At 40.1% G+C, this 14515-nt stretch overlaps 2 protein-coding genes across 2 annotated transcripts; both read right to left on the reverse strand.

Moving 5' to 3' along the window:
* Positions 1–812: 812 nt before the first annotated feature.
* On the reverse strand, positions 813–2121 carry LOC101290760 (probable aquaporin NIP-type-like). The gene is made up of 5 exons (XM_004298416.1): positions 2005–2121; positions 1683–1904; positions 1382–1579; positions 1211–1272; positions 813–1065 (listed from the first exon to the last, which is right to left on the reverse strand). The coding sequence occupies exons 1-5, from the start codon at positions 2119–2121 to the stop codon at positions 813–815; spliced, it is 852 nt and encodes a 283-aa protein (XP_004298464.1).
* Positions 2122–7019: 4898 nt separating this feature from the next.
* Positions 7020–11146, reverse strand: LOC101299467 (auxin efflux carrier component 3-like). The gene is made up of 6 exons (XM_004297318.1): positions 9527–11146; positions 9083–9413; positions 8909–8994; positions 7922–8079; positions 7726–7802; positions 7020–7643 (listed from the first exon to the last, which is right to left on the reverse strand). Exons 1-6 carry the CDS (start codon positions 10794–10796, stop codon positions 7577–7579), a joined length of 1989 nt encoding a protein of 662 aa, XP_004297366.1. The 5' UTR covers positions 10797–11146; the 3' UTR covers positions 7020–7576.
* Positions 11147–14515: the final 3369 nt, after the last annotated feature.

A 14515-nucleotide genomic window follows, 5' to 3' on the forward strand; every position in this document is an offset into this window, starting at 1 on the left:
CTCATTCCGCGCCCTGCGCGGTGGCACGCCCGCATCCATTGTATTATTTTTTACTGCTAAGTTACCTCTCCACCCCTGTTGAGAATCCTGGCCAAAACACTATTTATCAATAAAGAAACTAAAATTAACTAACTCATAGTAATTTTGTAAGTCTCATACATCTGCTCAGGTTAAAAGGCTAGTTGTAGTAAACTGAGCTATGTTTGGAATTGAAGTCTCCCTCTCTCTATAAATAGGTCGCCTAAGAAAATTTTCTTTGTAAATTTCTTCTCCTCATCAGAAAGAGAATAACATTACTATGGAGTCTATGGAGAATTGCATTGTAAGCTCACATTTAGACTACATAAGCAACCTAGCGAGGATTTCGATTCTTCTCAAACTATAGAAGCAACCTACATAAGCAAATTTTATGGCGGATGCCTTGGTTAATTCGGGTCACGCTCTTTAATGCCCAAATATCTGAGTTGACAGATACCCTGTTTAAGTTTTCAAAGTATTTCTGTTAGATTTTTCTCAAACTGGTTTGTCAGAGCCAGAGAGGTTTTTTATTGTAATTTTATTTTTCTTCTAAAAAAAATAAAAAACAAAAGCGTAGCAGGACGGACAGACGGGACAGTACATCATATTTCTTGAGTTATATATTAGGGTTAAGTTGAATGAACAAACTCTAGCTAAAGATATACAAGCTGGCTAAGCTAAGCCACCGGTACCTCCACATTGGCTGTATGCACCGGGAAGGCCGATGATGACCGCGACGACGTGGTGTTCCGGGAATATCTACGACGACGGTGGTTATGGCTATTGATACGTCGTTAGGTTCTACTGTTAAAAGTGGTGTTTCGAGACACGGACTTGAGGACCGGAACGCTCCTGATAGACATGGAAGCGCTCTTTGTTATTTCCCGGAGTGGTTTATCGGTGAATCTTATCAAATTGTATGCCAATCCACCCAACATCGTCCCAATTATTGGGCCTACAATATAAATCCAAAGTCCTTTGTAGATCTTCATGATCACTGCCGGCCCAATGCTCCGAGCTGGGTTCATTGACGCCCCTGATACCGGCCTGTTTAGATTGATCACCATTATCATCAATCATCATTCAGATTGATCACCATTGTCATCAATCAAAAACTATAATGTCCTTAATTGATAGATTGCACCCATTGTAGAGGGGCCTTAACTAAAGAAACAAGAACATAGCGACGTACCCGCAAACGAAGACATCGACTAAAATGGTCATGCCTATAGCAATTCCTGCCAATTCTCCAATCTGCGTTTCAATTTTAGCTCCGAGTTAGAATCCCTTATTATGTAATGACATGATCGAAAATTCGAAACGCAGCTAATTTTAGGTAGTTAATAAAGAGAAAATTACTAACAGCTCTGTTATCGGTGGCGACGCCGGAAATGACGAACATCAAGAGAAATGAGGCAATGATCTCAATGACCAAAGATTGACGATAGGATCCAACCGGTACGGTTCCAAAGAACTCATCCGTATGTACAGTGAAAACAAGGCATAACGTCCCACTCGCAAGTAAGGAGCCTATAAGCTGCGCCACAATGTACAAAGGTACCTGCATGTATATGTACGTGCATATATGGAAGTAAATTAATAAATTATATAGAATCTTAATTTGTAACGATCAAATTTCTCGAGTAATTAGGTTAATTATTTGCCTGTTTTAGAGGAAAATGGCGAAAGACGGCAAAAGTGATGGTGACGGCGGGATTAAAATGGGCACCGGAGATATGACCGACGGAATAGATCATGACCATAGCGATTACGCCCCAGACGACAGCCACCCCTGGAAACGTTATCGAACCATATATCTTGTTCACCACAACCGAACCACACCCGGCAAATATCAAGAAATATGTTCCGATCACCTCCGCAATTAGCTGCATGCATGCATGCAATGCAATTACTTGGTTAAATTAGATAGATTATATATGCTGCTATACCTAGCCAGTTTATTTTATAAATTACATTCTTGGTTACCTTTTGGAGAAGGTGAACAATCTCAGCAGATGTACAAAGCCCAGAAAATCTGTCCTTAGTCGGAGCCGAGTTGCCGGTACCGTCTTCCAGTGATGTGAGAACATGTGGATCAGACATTTTGACTCTTAAACAATAAAAAAGAACGGATTGAATGACGCGATTATTTCAACGATACCTTCAAGAGAAAACAAGGAAAATGGTCTTGGATTAATGTAAGAAATTTAAATTTCAAGACAATTTCCTCTCTGGGGTTTTGATTGGAAAGAATTGATGGCGCAGCTATTTTGGTGATTAGCCAATGGAGTTTAAGTTTTCTATATATTTTGATCAAACGTAGACCTTTCAATGGAATTAACCGTCAAAACTTTGTGTTAGATTTTCGAGCAATGAAAATCTCAATCGTCTCACTAATTGTCTCAAAAAATAACAATTCAGAGAGTTTTACAAGATCCGATACTCGTTAGGTATTATGTCACGTGGTGTTCCGGGTACAAATAAAGAACATGAATTAACCAAATGACATCAAGAACTGACTTTGAAAGATCAGTTGGACAGTGTTCCTTATTTCCTTTGCTCTAAAAATATTATCTAGCTACTTCATGGCGTCAATTATTGTACGTTCCATATATGGAAACCAATTTTTACGGTTGGTACCTAATCCCTATCAAGTTAAAAGCTAAAAACAATACATATGAACTCATTGAATAAAATTAAAAGCTAAACAACAATGGTGATCGAGCATTCGAGACTTCGAGCCTGCTGGTATTGATTAACTTCGATCGCGGGGATCCCCCTGTTCTGTAATTTTGGGTGTGGATTTTACATGCTATCTCTCTCAATACTTGTCAACGCAACCCACCACCCTAATTCCAAATGGTCCAGATCGATTAAAATGGTCCATCCCTCTCTGGTTCGTGTTCGTTGTTCACCCTACACTGACCACGACGCCATGGCCACCCCCCTCAATGTTTTTGATTCATTTTTGTTTCCTTGCATTTAGTTTTTTCTCATTAACCAAGCCCTTTGATGTTATGGTTCAACTTGCGCAAAAACTTCAATGTAATCTTATCTGAAATATATGCTTGATCTCAGTTTGGCAGTTACTACTGTGTATGTGATTATACATATACGAACCGTAGACAGCTTTTTTTTGCCCTTTTCTTCACCTGAATTAATATATTTGCGTATAACAAAGTACTGAAGTAGGGTACATATATGGAACTAATTGATACAACCATAGGTGGTCGAGTTGGTAAAAGTCTAGGTGTGGAACCTCCATACTGAGGTTCGAATCCCAACCGACGCTAATTGAAGTTAAATTATAATTTATTCTTGGTGATCAGAAGGGAGAAAACGTTCTTACAAGATTCCTCGGCATAGATTAATCTCTGGATCTGGAAAGCTTTTGAGGATACCGTCATTGATACTTTAAAAAAAAATGGAACTAACTGATGATGTGTTTCAGTGAGCAGCATAATCATAGTCTTATAATTGGGCGGTAAAGATTTGGTAAAATGTTATGATGAAGACTCGGTGCTGCCAGATTAGAAGCATGGCCACTATGTATGCTGGAGTCTGGAGATCGAATGAAGCCACTCGCACGAGGACAGCACCATATGTTTCTTTCTATATCCAGCTGCAGCCCTACTCATCATCTTCAGTCCCACCTATATTAATCATTGACAATGCCCCATATATTCTTGCATTACAGAAGTTACTAGCCAGTAATTACTAGCTCAATTAGTAAATATCTTTCCTAATATGCATAACTTATGTGAACTATGATATATATGGAGTTTTTGCTTCACCGTCAAAAACCCTTAAGTGCTTCAGGGCTCCTTGGCTTAAACATTACAGTTTCGATCATCTAATGAAGGAATATGAAAATTACGTAATTCGAACATAATTTATATTCAAACCATATTTTGATTATTTTCTCCTCAATCAGAGTAGTCTATATGTATGTTTTTTATTGGTCATGCTAGTTAAAAACTTATTTATACATATCGAGGAGTTAGTATAATACATATTGAAAATAATTCAGTATGTATTTTCTTTCCTAAGTTGTATAGTTGTATCAAAATATATGAGGTACTAAAAATACAAATTACTTGTTAAATTCCAGTTGAATGTTATGTATATCCATATCAATGTTCAAGAGCTGTTGATATGATCTTCTGACTTTCAGATTTTGGACCATGTACTAGTATTAGGTGCATGTCTGCAGTGAATAAAGAACAAGCTGACAGCAATGTACGTGCCAAATAACTAGCGGTAAACGATCAAATCTAGGCCTACTACACACTTCGAAATCGATTCTTGTAACTTCAAAGATTAGACCTGGATTTGCAGGACAGTATTCAAGACGTTCTAGCCATTTCAGTGTGTATAACATCTGTGGGGACTGTTTTGTTTGGACTTCCATTGTTATCATCCACACACAGTTTCCTTGAAAGGAAAAGACTCTGGAAAACAGTAGGACCCTTAACCAGTCCCTGCCCAGTTAGTGTGGTTCATGTCACATTTGCATCTGGGGACGTTTTAGGGTTCTGGGTCCATTACCTTTGTAACCAAAGAAAAACTACAAGCATGAAACTCCAAAACCTCTGCCGAACTCGTTTCTCCAACAGTCCCTACCAGCCTTTGATTCTATCTATACTCATCTTTCCCCAATCTTCTTTTTCTCGATCTCTTTCCCTCGATTCATATAAGCTTTTGGGTAGCAAGCTAATAATGCATATGTATAAACTATATACCATGCCCCCATTCATGGCATGCTTGGCTAGCTGTGCTCAATCACTGTTGTAATTTCAAACCCTAGCTTAAGCTCCACATGAACACAGTATGGGCATCCACATGAGCATGGACCCAAACATATGCTTTAGCCACGAGTGCCTCATCTGCTGTACGATGATCTTTGGTGCCATTCCCACTGAGTACGTCTACATCGATCATCGATGTGTTCTTTCACTTCTTTGCCTATTTATATATGCATGCACATTGTGGCCTTTCTCATCGTGTATGGCTATATTCTTGCCTAATTTAATTTGCTCCTATCAGTTAGTTCCTGTTAGCGACTTGCCTTGCGGTCCCTCTAGCTGATCATCTTTACCATATGCATCCATCTACAACGATCGACATAGACATGGTCATTATTCTAAGACTTTGACACTCTTAATTCCCAAGACAAAGATATATAGAGATCTTTTATTTCGAACGAGATTCATTAGTATATCCGACGAATCGTTTATTTATAATTGCATCGTGTTTAAAGATCCGTGACAATTTGTTTGCTTGAAAGATGAATTTAGGACTAATGGTTATTTCACTCTCAAATTCTAGAGCAGATCTCAGTATGAGATGCGATGCAAAAGCTTAAACCCTAATTAAGCAATGATAAGAAAAAAAAACCCAGAATATTAGTACATAACAGTCGATTAATTTGTTGAGGGTACCCAAGCTAGGGTAGCATGAATGTATGTGTATGATCGAAAGTGATCGAAGATGAGCACACGTGAGGGGTAAGAGCTGAGTTTGTTGCATTGTGGCTACAAAACCATGTGAGGGAGTTGCAGGAAGATTATTAGGGATACAGAGTCGGTTTCGTAGTTTACCGAGGCCATCGTTATCGGTCTCTGCTGGCTAGTTCAGGCTTGTTATCGAGATCGATGATGATCGAGTAGTGGTCGGTCTCTGCGATTTCGAGCATGTTGGTCTTGCAATGTTGCATCCTTCTTCCGGGATTTAATCCCTGGCTGCAACATATGCATCCTCCTTAATCCTTAGTTATTTATATCCACTGTCTCATACTATCGTATCTACATTCGTTTAAGGCCTCGATCTAATTCCTCTGTAATTGCGTGTGTTCCCTTTCTGAACTACATGATTATTGATCGCCTCAAAACTTGGATTTCACCCACTTATTAGACCTACATTATGTAATTAATTAACCAGAAAAGAGAAAAATGATCGATTTGTGCATCATGTCCTTGGTCGCTAACATAGGCCGGGGCCTGGATTGGATATGCATGATCTCTTCAATCATCATATCAAGATTTACTAGACTTGAAACGTAATGAGTCTGATGATCACCATCGAGTACTAGTGAAAGAGGTGATGATGGTCTTGTCATGATTTGTTTTCGATGAAAGATGGTCCTGTGATCATTTTTCTCCGCTGAAAAATGGTCCTGCATGCGATCATTATTATGAAGGAATGAGACTGAGATATAACTCTACCTGATTGATATTGGTTCCATAACATGCTTTCATTTTCCGCATTATAGCTAGCTAGCCAAAAAAGAAAGACCGGAGCACTACTCGATCTACCTCCTCCGGCGGGCCTAGCTCGTGGGAAGTGACAAGTCCCCGTCCAAAGTGAAAGTAGGGCAGATAGGGCTGTGGCCGTTGCGTGGGTTGTGGTATGGGCGCTTCCATCAAAAGTCTAAAGCTCTATGGCGGAAAAAGTAAGCTAATCTCTTATCTGATTAGTTGCTTTTGAGTTTCCACTCCAGCTAAGCTTCGTTCTACTATTCTCATCTCTTCTACCTCGTCTTTTTCGAAAATTCTATATAATGCAATCCTCCTCGACTCTTATCTGAAGTAACCATTTCGAAATTTTGATACTCAGAAATACTATACGCATGTAGCACTTACTCTTTATTCGCTAAAACAAGAAGACGACAAAGTATCCGTAATTTCCCTTACTACATAACCCTTTGCCTCCTTGGTGGTGTTGCTTTCACTAATGGATGAAATGAACACACACCAATTACAAGTCCATTTTTGCTGAAAAAAATTGCGTATATGGTTGTCTTTGCGCCTCTTTGTCATTAGTGTTAACAAATAATTAACATAGTGAATTAGTGATTGACCAATATCCCCCTTTTTGAGTTTAGGATCATGATGAAAATTGTGAAGAAATAATACACAAATCCAAGGGAAAAGACAAGCGTAAATAAGGTGCAGGATCCACATTCCACGGGCAATCAATATATGAGAAAAGAAGATATATATTCAAAACCCAACACTAAGGACCAAAGCAGCTACAATAATACACTAGAAACTTTTAAGTAACAAAATATACAATCATGACTCAAATGCATGCAGCACCATCTATTTCCTATTCTTCTTTTCTTCCATATATTCATGGACTGATTTCGTCACTTCTTATAAACTAGAGGCGTGACGAAACGAAGTGAATGTGAAAATGTTCGCTAATTATAAATATGGATCTTCCTTGTATTCCTCTCTCAGGATTAATTAGCTAACACGCTCGGGCTTACGTTGCCAACCTTTCATCAAACTGGGGAAAATTAGAGACAAACTTTGGCCTGTAATGGGAAGCATGATCCTTATAACAAGGATGTCATTTCCTCCAAGTCAAAATCTAAGCTCCCAAAAAAAACTTGGATATCTTCTCTCTGCCGGAAAATCCTCATGCGTGTAGCCTCTATTTATAGAGGGAAGCAACCAAATTGGTCGACCTTGACTTGATCATGCATGCAAATTCACATTCCTTTCTGTCTGTCTAGCTATTCTCGATCTGCTTCCGAAACCTTGACAACAACGTTTTACAATCCGAGAACGATATAGTACACTAGCGTAATCGGTAATGCTATCAGCATTCCGAATATTACCCTGCAAGGAAATCGATTATGTAATTAGCTAATGTACCAAGCACAGTTCAAATAGTAGGATTTGAGTTTGAGAATAGACTTACCCAGTGCTGAGAATGGCTGGATGAACATTGTACTCTTTGGCAAAGACAAAGGGAACGATTCCTTGAGGAAGTGCAGCCTGATGGAGGTTGACAAATATTCCATGTAATGAAAGAAAAATAAAGAACGACACACATAAGCCAACAGCAATAAAAGATGGAGAAGATAGAAGATTCTGATAAGAAATAAAGTATCTACCTGGACAATTGCTAAGTGGAGGAGGGTGCCTCGTAGCCCAACAGCAATGGAGGCTGCAGCCATCACAGCCGGGCCGGTGAGGAATCTCACGGCCATTGCAAACCCGGCCACCGAGTTTCCACATGCTATTATCTTAGGTTGAAGTGCCATAAAGAGACCTGTCAAAATCATTCACATATTAGTTTGATCAGATCAGTATATATACACGTATATAACCTCTAATTCTCGAGTGTTCTATAGTATTTCGTAATATTAAAACATCAAAATTATGAGTCGTTAGATTGATTCCGGTCTAATTTCAACGACAAAAATAGAAGGAGAGAGAAAAGCTTGTTTGTTTGATTTTGTATATTGATTTTCAACTACTTTAGTCGGAATTGGCATCTATCACACAACCAATGCTCACCGACCCTGGGCCGCAATGGCCGGACCTACATGTCGGGTGGTCAATACCCCAACACCATCAACTCATTTATAGTCCAAGAAAAAAGCTACCGTATGCTCCTAGCTAGCTTTATCCAATTTCCTGTGACCACCAAAGAAAAAGCCACCAATGGATGGTTGTGGCTAATTTGATAGAATAATGTCCATATACCCCATACTATAGCAGCTAATTTTGTTGACATGACAGATAATCAGTGCCGACCACCCACATTTTGCCACGCCTGATGCCGCAAGCGCCGCAACTAGGTTAACTTACCGAGTCAAAAACTCTACGGTGCTCTCAAGTATTAAAATTATACCATAAAAGAACCCGAGCGTGGGGATCAGCCTGAGTTAGGCTGAGTTCTGAACCTTTTAAAAAAAATTAAAAAAAAGTAGTAAGGATTATTTATAATCTGATTACGAAACAAACCTAACATATTATCGTGCAGTAATTTAGTTGTCGGATTAATCGCTGTTTTCGATAGGTCTCGAACATAAATAACAAGTTGCGATAATTCAAAACACTTAAAATAGCGTAATAGAGGAACTATAGGTTATTACCTAAGCTGAACATAGCCATTCCAAGGCCGGCATCGGACAGTATGGAGATCGACCCCTTTATAATGCTCGGCATAGCCACGTGCCACCTACAACCAATACTTTGGTTAATCATCTCCTTAATTGAATCAGATAATGCAGGAGAAAAAATTGATTAATGTACAATAGTATTCTCACCGGAAAGAGACGAGTGACCAAATGAGACCGATGAGGCTGGAGTATGTGTTGGGGTTGCGGATAAGCTTCCGCCAAACCATGATCAAGATCAGACGGGTCATCACGCTCGCAGGCGGCATTTGTTTCCCTCCGCTAGACTCGTGATGATCAGCACCAACTCCTACACCTTTTGGGTGTAGCTCGGCAGTGGAGCTTGACCCCAGCTTATTAAATCCCATTGGCCCCTCCTTTTCTCTATCTTCCTCTCCCTGATCAGCTTTTCCGGCGAATTTAAAGGCTTCTGCTACCGCCTGATGGTGGTGGTGTTCGCCGTCATTGTCCGTAACTGCCACTGCACAGTTAATTAACACAAATGGTGATTAATTAAACGAAATTAATGATTAGGGAGTACTAATTGGGCATGACTAATTAGCTAGATAGTCTTAGATTAATTGCTACAGTTACCTTTGGTTTCTCCATTCTGGGGGTGATCAGCAACCAACATCCTGATCTCCTTGGCGCCCTGATCTGACCGCCCGGATTGCTCCGACGCGGCGAAGTCAGGTCCCCCGAAAACGTGGAGCCCTCCGGCTTCGGAAACAGGGGAATTGCTGGAGCTCCAAACAAACATGTGGAGCTCTTTCGCGTCGTGGTTTGCTTTGCTTGAGTTGGAGTTAACCTGCTGCGGCGGCGGTTGCGGTTGGAGTGGCTGTTGGTTAGTTTTAGCGGCGGTTTTAGTGACCGGAGCGGAGAATTCCGGATTCGGAGCCGGGTACGACGACGGGACAGTCTGCGCCGGGTAAAACCCGAACCGGGGAGAAGTAACAGTTTGCGCCATTATTGGAGCACAATTCTCTTCGAAATTGGAAGGTCTCGGAGTCGGGCCTCTAGAGGACTGAACCGAGTACATGTCGCCGGCGCCAAAGTTGGAGTGGCGGGTATTGAACCCCTGAACTCCCATCATGGAGTAAAAATCGGAAGGATTAAAATTCGAGCCACGGGGAGTTGGGTTCCGGGAAGAGCTGAGACTGTAAATCTCGGCTCCGGTGAGGTTCGACGGTCGAGGCGTCATTGCCGAGAGAGACCGTCTCGACGCGTTGGACTTCCTCACCTTCACGTGGAGCTTGCCGTCGTCGCCGATCTCGGCGTCGGTCTCGAGAAAGTCCCGGCCGTCAAGGGACATGACGTCGGAGTCGACTTTGAAGGAGACGATGGAGGCGGCGGTCTCTGGAAACTGCTCCATGATAAGCAACTTTGCGCCGCGGTACTCGAAGAGGAAGAGCAGGAGTGTGTACCAAATGATGCACTGGAGCACGACGACCTGGACCATCAGGCTGCCGGCCTCCGGGATTTGGTGGCCGTACATGGCGATAAGCAGTGGGATTCCCATGACTAAAGTATTGGGAAGCGTCGAGAGCGAGAAAATTGTGATCATCCATTCTAAGCTTCCGTTGCGGGTGAAGTTGGTCCAAAGAGCCAGCGCAAAGAGCATGATGATCTTCTGGAGCGTATCGGCGGCTATGAAGCGGAAGTTCATGGTGTAAGGGTCGTTGGTGGAGATGAAGTGGAAGGAGAGAAGAGGAACGGCGAAGATTGCGACGAAGCGGTTGATGCCGGAGCATTGGTCAGTGGAGAAGATCTTCCACCACCGGACGGAGCCGTAGGCTAAGATCATGGCCACGTAGAGAGGCACCACCGCCGTCAAGACCTTGTAGAGGTCATTCCAGGATATCATTTTTAAGTTATTTGTTACGTACTGTGTGGATAAAACTGAAGTGAAAAGGTTTTATGCGGTGGCTGTGGGGATTCTCAGGTTGCTTCAGATCTGGTGGTGGAGTGGGGATGGCATTAGGTTGCGAATTAGAGGAGAGGGGAAGGGCAAAACTGGTAGGGGAGGGAAAAGCGGTTAGATAACGAACTCTGGGGGGAAGATACAGATATATATACGTATTCTTGAGAGCAGTTGCTAGCTAGCTGCTGCTCTATAGTTCTCTCTCTGTCTCTGAGAGTGTCTCTGCTGGTTCTGATATGGCTGATGTGAGAGAGAGAGAAAAGCGAAACACAGAGTCACAGAGTGTGTGAGAGTGAGAGAGAAGATGGCGATTTTACAAAGGTGCAAGTAACTTTGAAGAGAATATATATAGAGGAAGAAACGAAGGGCGCCGAGAACCTGAGAATTAATTTGATAATTAATCATATTGAAAAAAATAAAATAAAGTGTAACCAATATTCTAATTAGTTTGCTTTTGGTCGTGATGATTGAAAATACTATATATTTTGTACATTTCTGTAGTGTGAGGCAAGGCTAAAGTGGGGTCATTTCAATCTTTTTTAATGTGTTTTTGATTATGCGACCTTGATTAGATATCTGGTTTTGATAATTGGATGCTTTTTTTGTGTTGGTCATTATATACTTGTAACTTTGTGAGTCTTCATGTTCTTGTTGTTCATAAATTAAATTGTGTGTTTTAGTTAAAGAAAAAAAAAACTCGCCAGGGTAAGTCATGCAGCTACATGATTGATAACCTCTGGAACTTTCAGTTTTGGGATGGTTGTCTGAAGGATTTCATGTCATAATTTTGTCCTTTTTTTTTTAGAATCATAAGAGCATCTCCAACAGCTTCTCCATAATTTCTCTATTATAGGGAAGCAAAAGTCAATGCTCCAAGTAATTTTTCTTCTACAACTCCAACAGATTCCTTATTTTGGAGATTTCAAGATGATTCCCTATATCCTTCTATAAAATTTGGAGAATGCTGCAGATTTGGGGAATTTGGGTTTCTCTTTCATCACATTCCCCATTTTGGAGAAAGTTTTAAGGAATCTGTTGGAGCAAAACACCCAAAATCTTCTCCAAATTGGAGAATTTCAAGAATTTGGAGAAGCTGTTGGAGATGCTCTAAAAGAACAAATACAAATGTGTATTATATGTAAATAAAGATCAATCTTAAATTCACATCGATCTTTATTAACAAAATTAAAAATACCAAAATGATTTCTCAATATTAGTATATATTATGTGTTCGCAATGAAAAAAAGGCGAAAAAGAATCGCTAGATCATCACTTTGGGCCGTCAATACATCGTTAATCTACATTAGTCATCACTCGTCTATACTACGTTGGATGAAACGAAGTGAAAATTGCCCTTGGTGTTGAGTGTTGAGGGACTATGCCCTCTCTTGGGGACCAAAGAGCAGTGTGAAGGCGGGTTAGGAAATTGACCGCCTGATATGATTAGCTTAGCCTGACCATGGGTTGGTACACGTGGCCGCTTTGGTGTGGTATAGGTTTTCAATGATGTGGACTCTCTTCTATGTCGATCATGTTCTAATTAGTTCTGGTTTCTCTATTTCGAATCCAGTTAAGTCCTAATGTTCTTTTCTCCAAAACTGAGAAAAGTTGCTCCTCCGACTTGGTGAGAATCCTTTTCTGGTTTCTGGTGGGTGAACATCACCTTTGAGGGGAAGGTGTTTTTCCTTTTTTTAGTGTGGGGTTTACCATAAAGCTTTTGAAAATCATAAAGCATTGGAAATTTGATTTTGACCCATAATCTGCTCCCTGAAAATAGAATTGGGAATCAGATCGAACTACCGCCCTCATTGATATTCTATATCAAACCTGCTCATTCATGCTTCACTACATTTACATTTCATCTTTCAATATACCAATCAAAACATTTATCTTGTTTGATCAATGTTACTATAATACTAATAACTTTATGTTTTGTCATCTGGTTATTTTAATTAATTTTCAGCCTAATTAATGGTCGTTGAGTTTTTGCAGACTCAATCGACTTTGTCAACCTACAATTGGTGATCGATAGAAGTCATATTTAAAGTTTCATACTTCGGTTAAAGATTGCGGAATCTAACAGAGTCAAAATATGCACTAAACTTTGGAATTGATCCCGTTTCATCCAAACTGAACCATTCTTCATCGATCAGCTTCTTTTTTCTTTTGACCATGCATGCATCCAGGTGATTCATCAAATCCTCAAACACTTCCATTTTAAATAGTTCTCTCTTTACAATTCTGACTCAGAAGGAGGTCTCAGTTTCAAGCCAAACTTATATATGAATCATGCGGTCACCCTTATCCTTTATTTAATTAGTCCCTAGCCATATGTCGTGATTGAGGTAGATCAATGTCCCAAACATGTTTCGTTTTTTAACAGAAAAGAAAGAGAGAAAATCCGATCAAAAGCTTTAGTATGGAGGAGCGGCCAAATAAAGGTGCCAATGAGTGAGACTCTGGATGCATGTTTTAGGTATGCGAATGCGACTGATGTTCATCACTCATGAACTCCCACCTTCTATTATTCGCTTTAGTCTGGATCATAATCATACGGATCTTCCTCCTAATCAATCATTAGTACATTAATTAGCTCAACTAATTAAGCTCTCTTTCCCCTTTCCAGCATTAACCGATTCTGATCGATCAAACAGATTAGTAGAAACTTGATTAATTAGGAAAAGAAATTACTATAAAAGATTTCTATGGTAAAGTGATAACAGGTCTTGCTTCTAAGCAATCATTTGGGCAGGGTTTAATATCTGAATAAGACTTGGGTATATATATTTGTTAATTACTAATTAACTTGTTTAATTATATAACTAATAATTAAGCCATACGAGTGTGTGTTGTTGGTGAAGAGATACATGCATATATGAGAGATCTTGGTTTAAGATTGTATTCCTTTTGAATCTTTTCCAATCTATCCATCGATCATAAAGAAAACTCAATTCAGAGGACCATAGATGCATGTGATTCTTAGAAAGTAAACGATGGATTAGGTTTAGCATTATATAGCCAAGGGAACCAAGGCAGGCATATATCATTAGGCAAATAATACAAGAAATGGTAGATGTTTTACGACATATACTGTTGTACGTACTTGTGCGGCTGCCTCCGAGCCTCTATTTCTCTTTATCAGTCTAATTGTATGTATGAAACATTTCCCGACGAACTAAGAGTTCACAAATTTACAAATTAAACATTAATTCCTTCATTATTGTTAACTTTCATCGTTAATTTTTTTCCTTCTTCTTATTGTAACAAAAACTAAATTAGTGAAAATGATTGAACTCCTAATCAAGTTAACATTATCTCACACGAGTATGGTACGACAAACAAATAATCAACTGACAAGAGGCCTTCTTCAACTTCGTGAATGCATGTGTTCTGTAGGCATTCCTCAATGAAAAGCTGATAGCAAGCTAATGCAAAGTCGTAAAGAACGAGCTAGTACTATGAATTATTAGGGTTTACGAGAGTACGATTGGGATAAGTCATGTTTAGAAGATAAAAAGAAAGCTAGGTACCCGATATGTGCATGCACTGGCATGGTTCAGTCGAAGTTGCCGGCCACGCGAGCAGCCGGCTCTCCTTTTACGCAGTTGGTTCTTACGATTCCATACCCGGCCAGCCAGCTGATCGAGCCCGCAGAGAGAGAG

This window comes from Fragaria vesca, linkage group LG4 (genome assembly GCF_000184155.1).
Source record: "Fragaria vesca subsp. vesca linkage group LG4, FraVesHawaii_1.0, whole genome shotgun sequence".
In the NCBI taxonomy this organism is placed as follows: Eukaryota; Viridiplantae; Streptophyta; class Magnoliopsida; order Rosales; family Rosaceae; genus Fragaria; species Fragaria vesca.

What these genes read in the sequence shown, in the direction of transcription:
- LOC101299467 (XM_004297318.1), bottom strand. Translation starts at nt 10,796, where the DNA reads ATGATATCCTGGAATGACCTCTACAAGGTCTTGACGGCGGTGGTGCCT. An exon ending in AATGGCTATGTTCAGCTTAG is followed by an intron (nt 8,080 to 8,908) that starts GTAATAACCTAT and finishes TGATTTTGACAG; the next exon opens with GTCTCTTTATGGCACTTCAA. An exon ending in TCCACTTAGCAATTGTCCAG is followed by an intron (nt 7,803 to 7,921) that starts GTAGATACTTTA and finishes AACCTCCATCAG; the next exon opens with GCTGCACTTCCTCAAGGAAT.
- LOC101290760 (XM_004298416.1), bottom strand. Translation starts at nt 2,121, where the DNA reads ATGTCTGATCCACATGTTCTCACATCACTGGAAGACGGTACCGGCAAC. An exon ending in TTGTTCACCTTCTCCAAAAG is followed by an intron (nt 1,905 to 2,004) that starts GTAACCAAGAAT and finishes GCATGCATGCAG; the next exon opens with CTAATTGCGGAGGTGATCGG. An exon ending in GTCGATGTCTTCGTTTGCGG is followed by an intron (nt 1,066 to 1,210) that starts GTACGTCGCTAT and finishes CAATCTAAACAG; the next exon opens with GCCGGTATCAGGGGCGTCAA.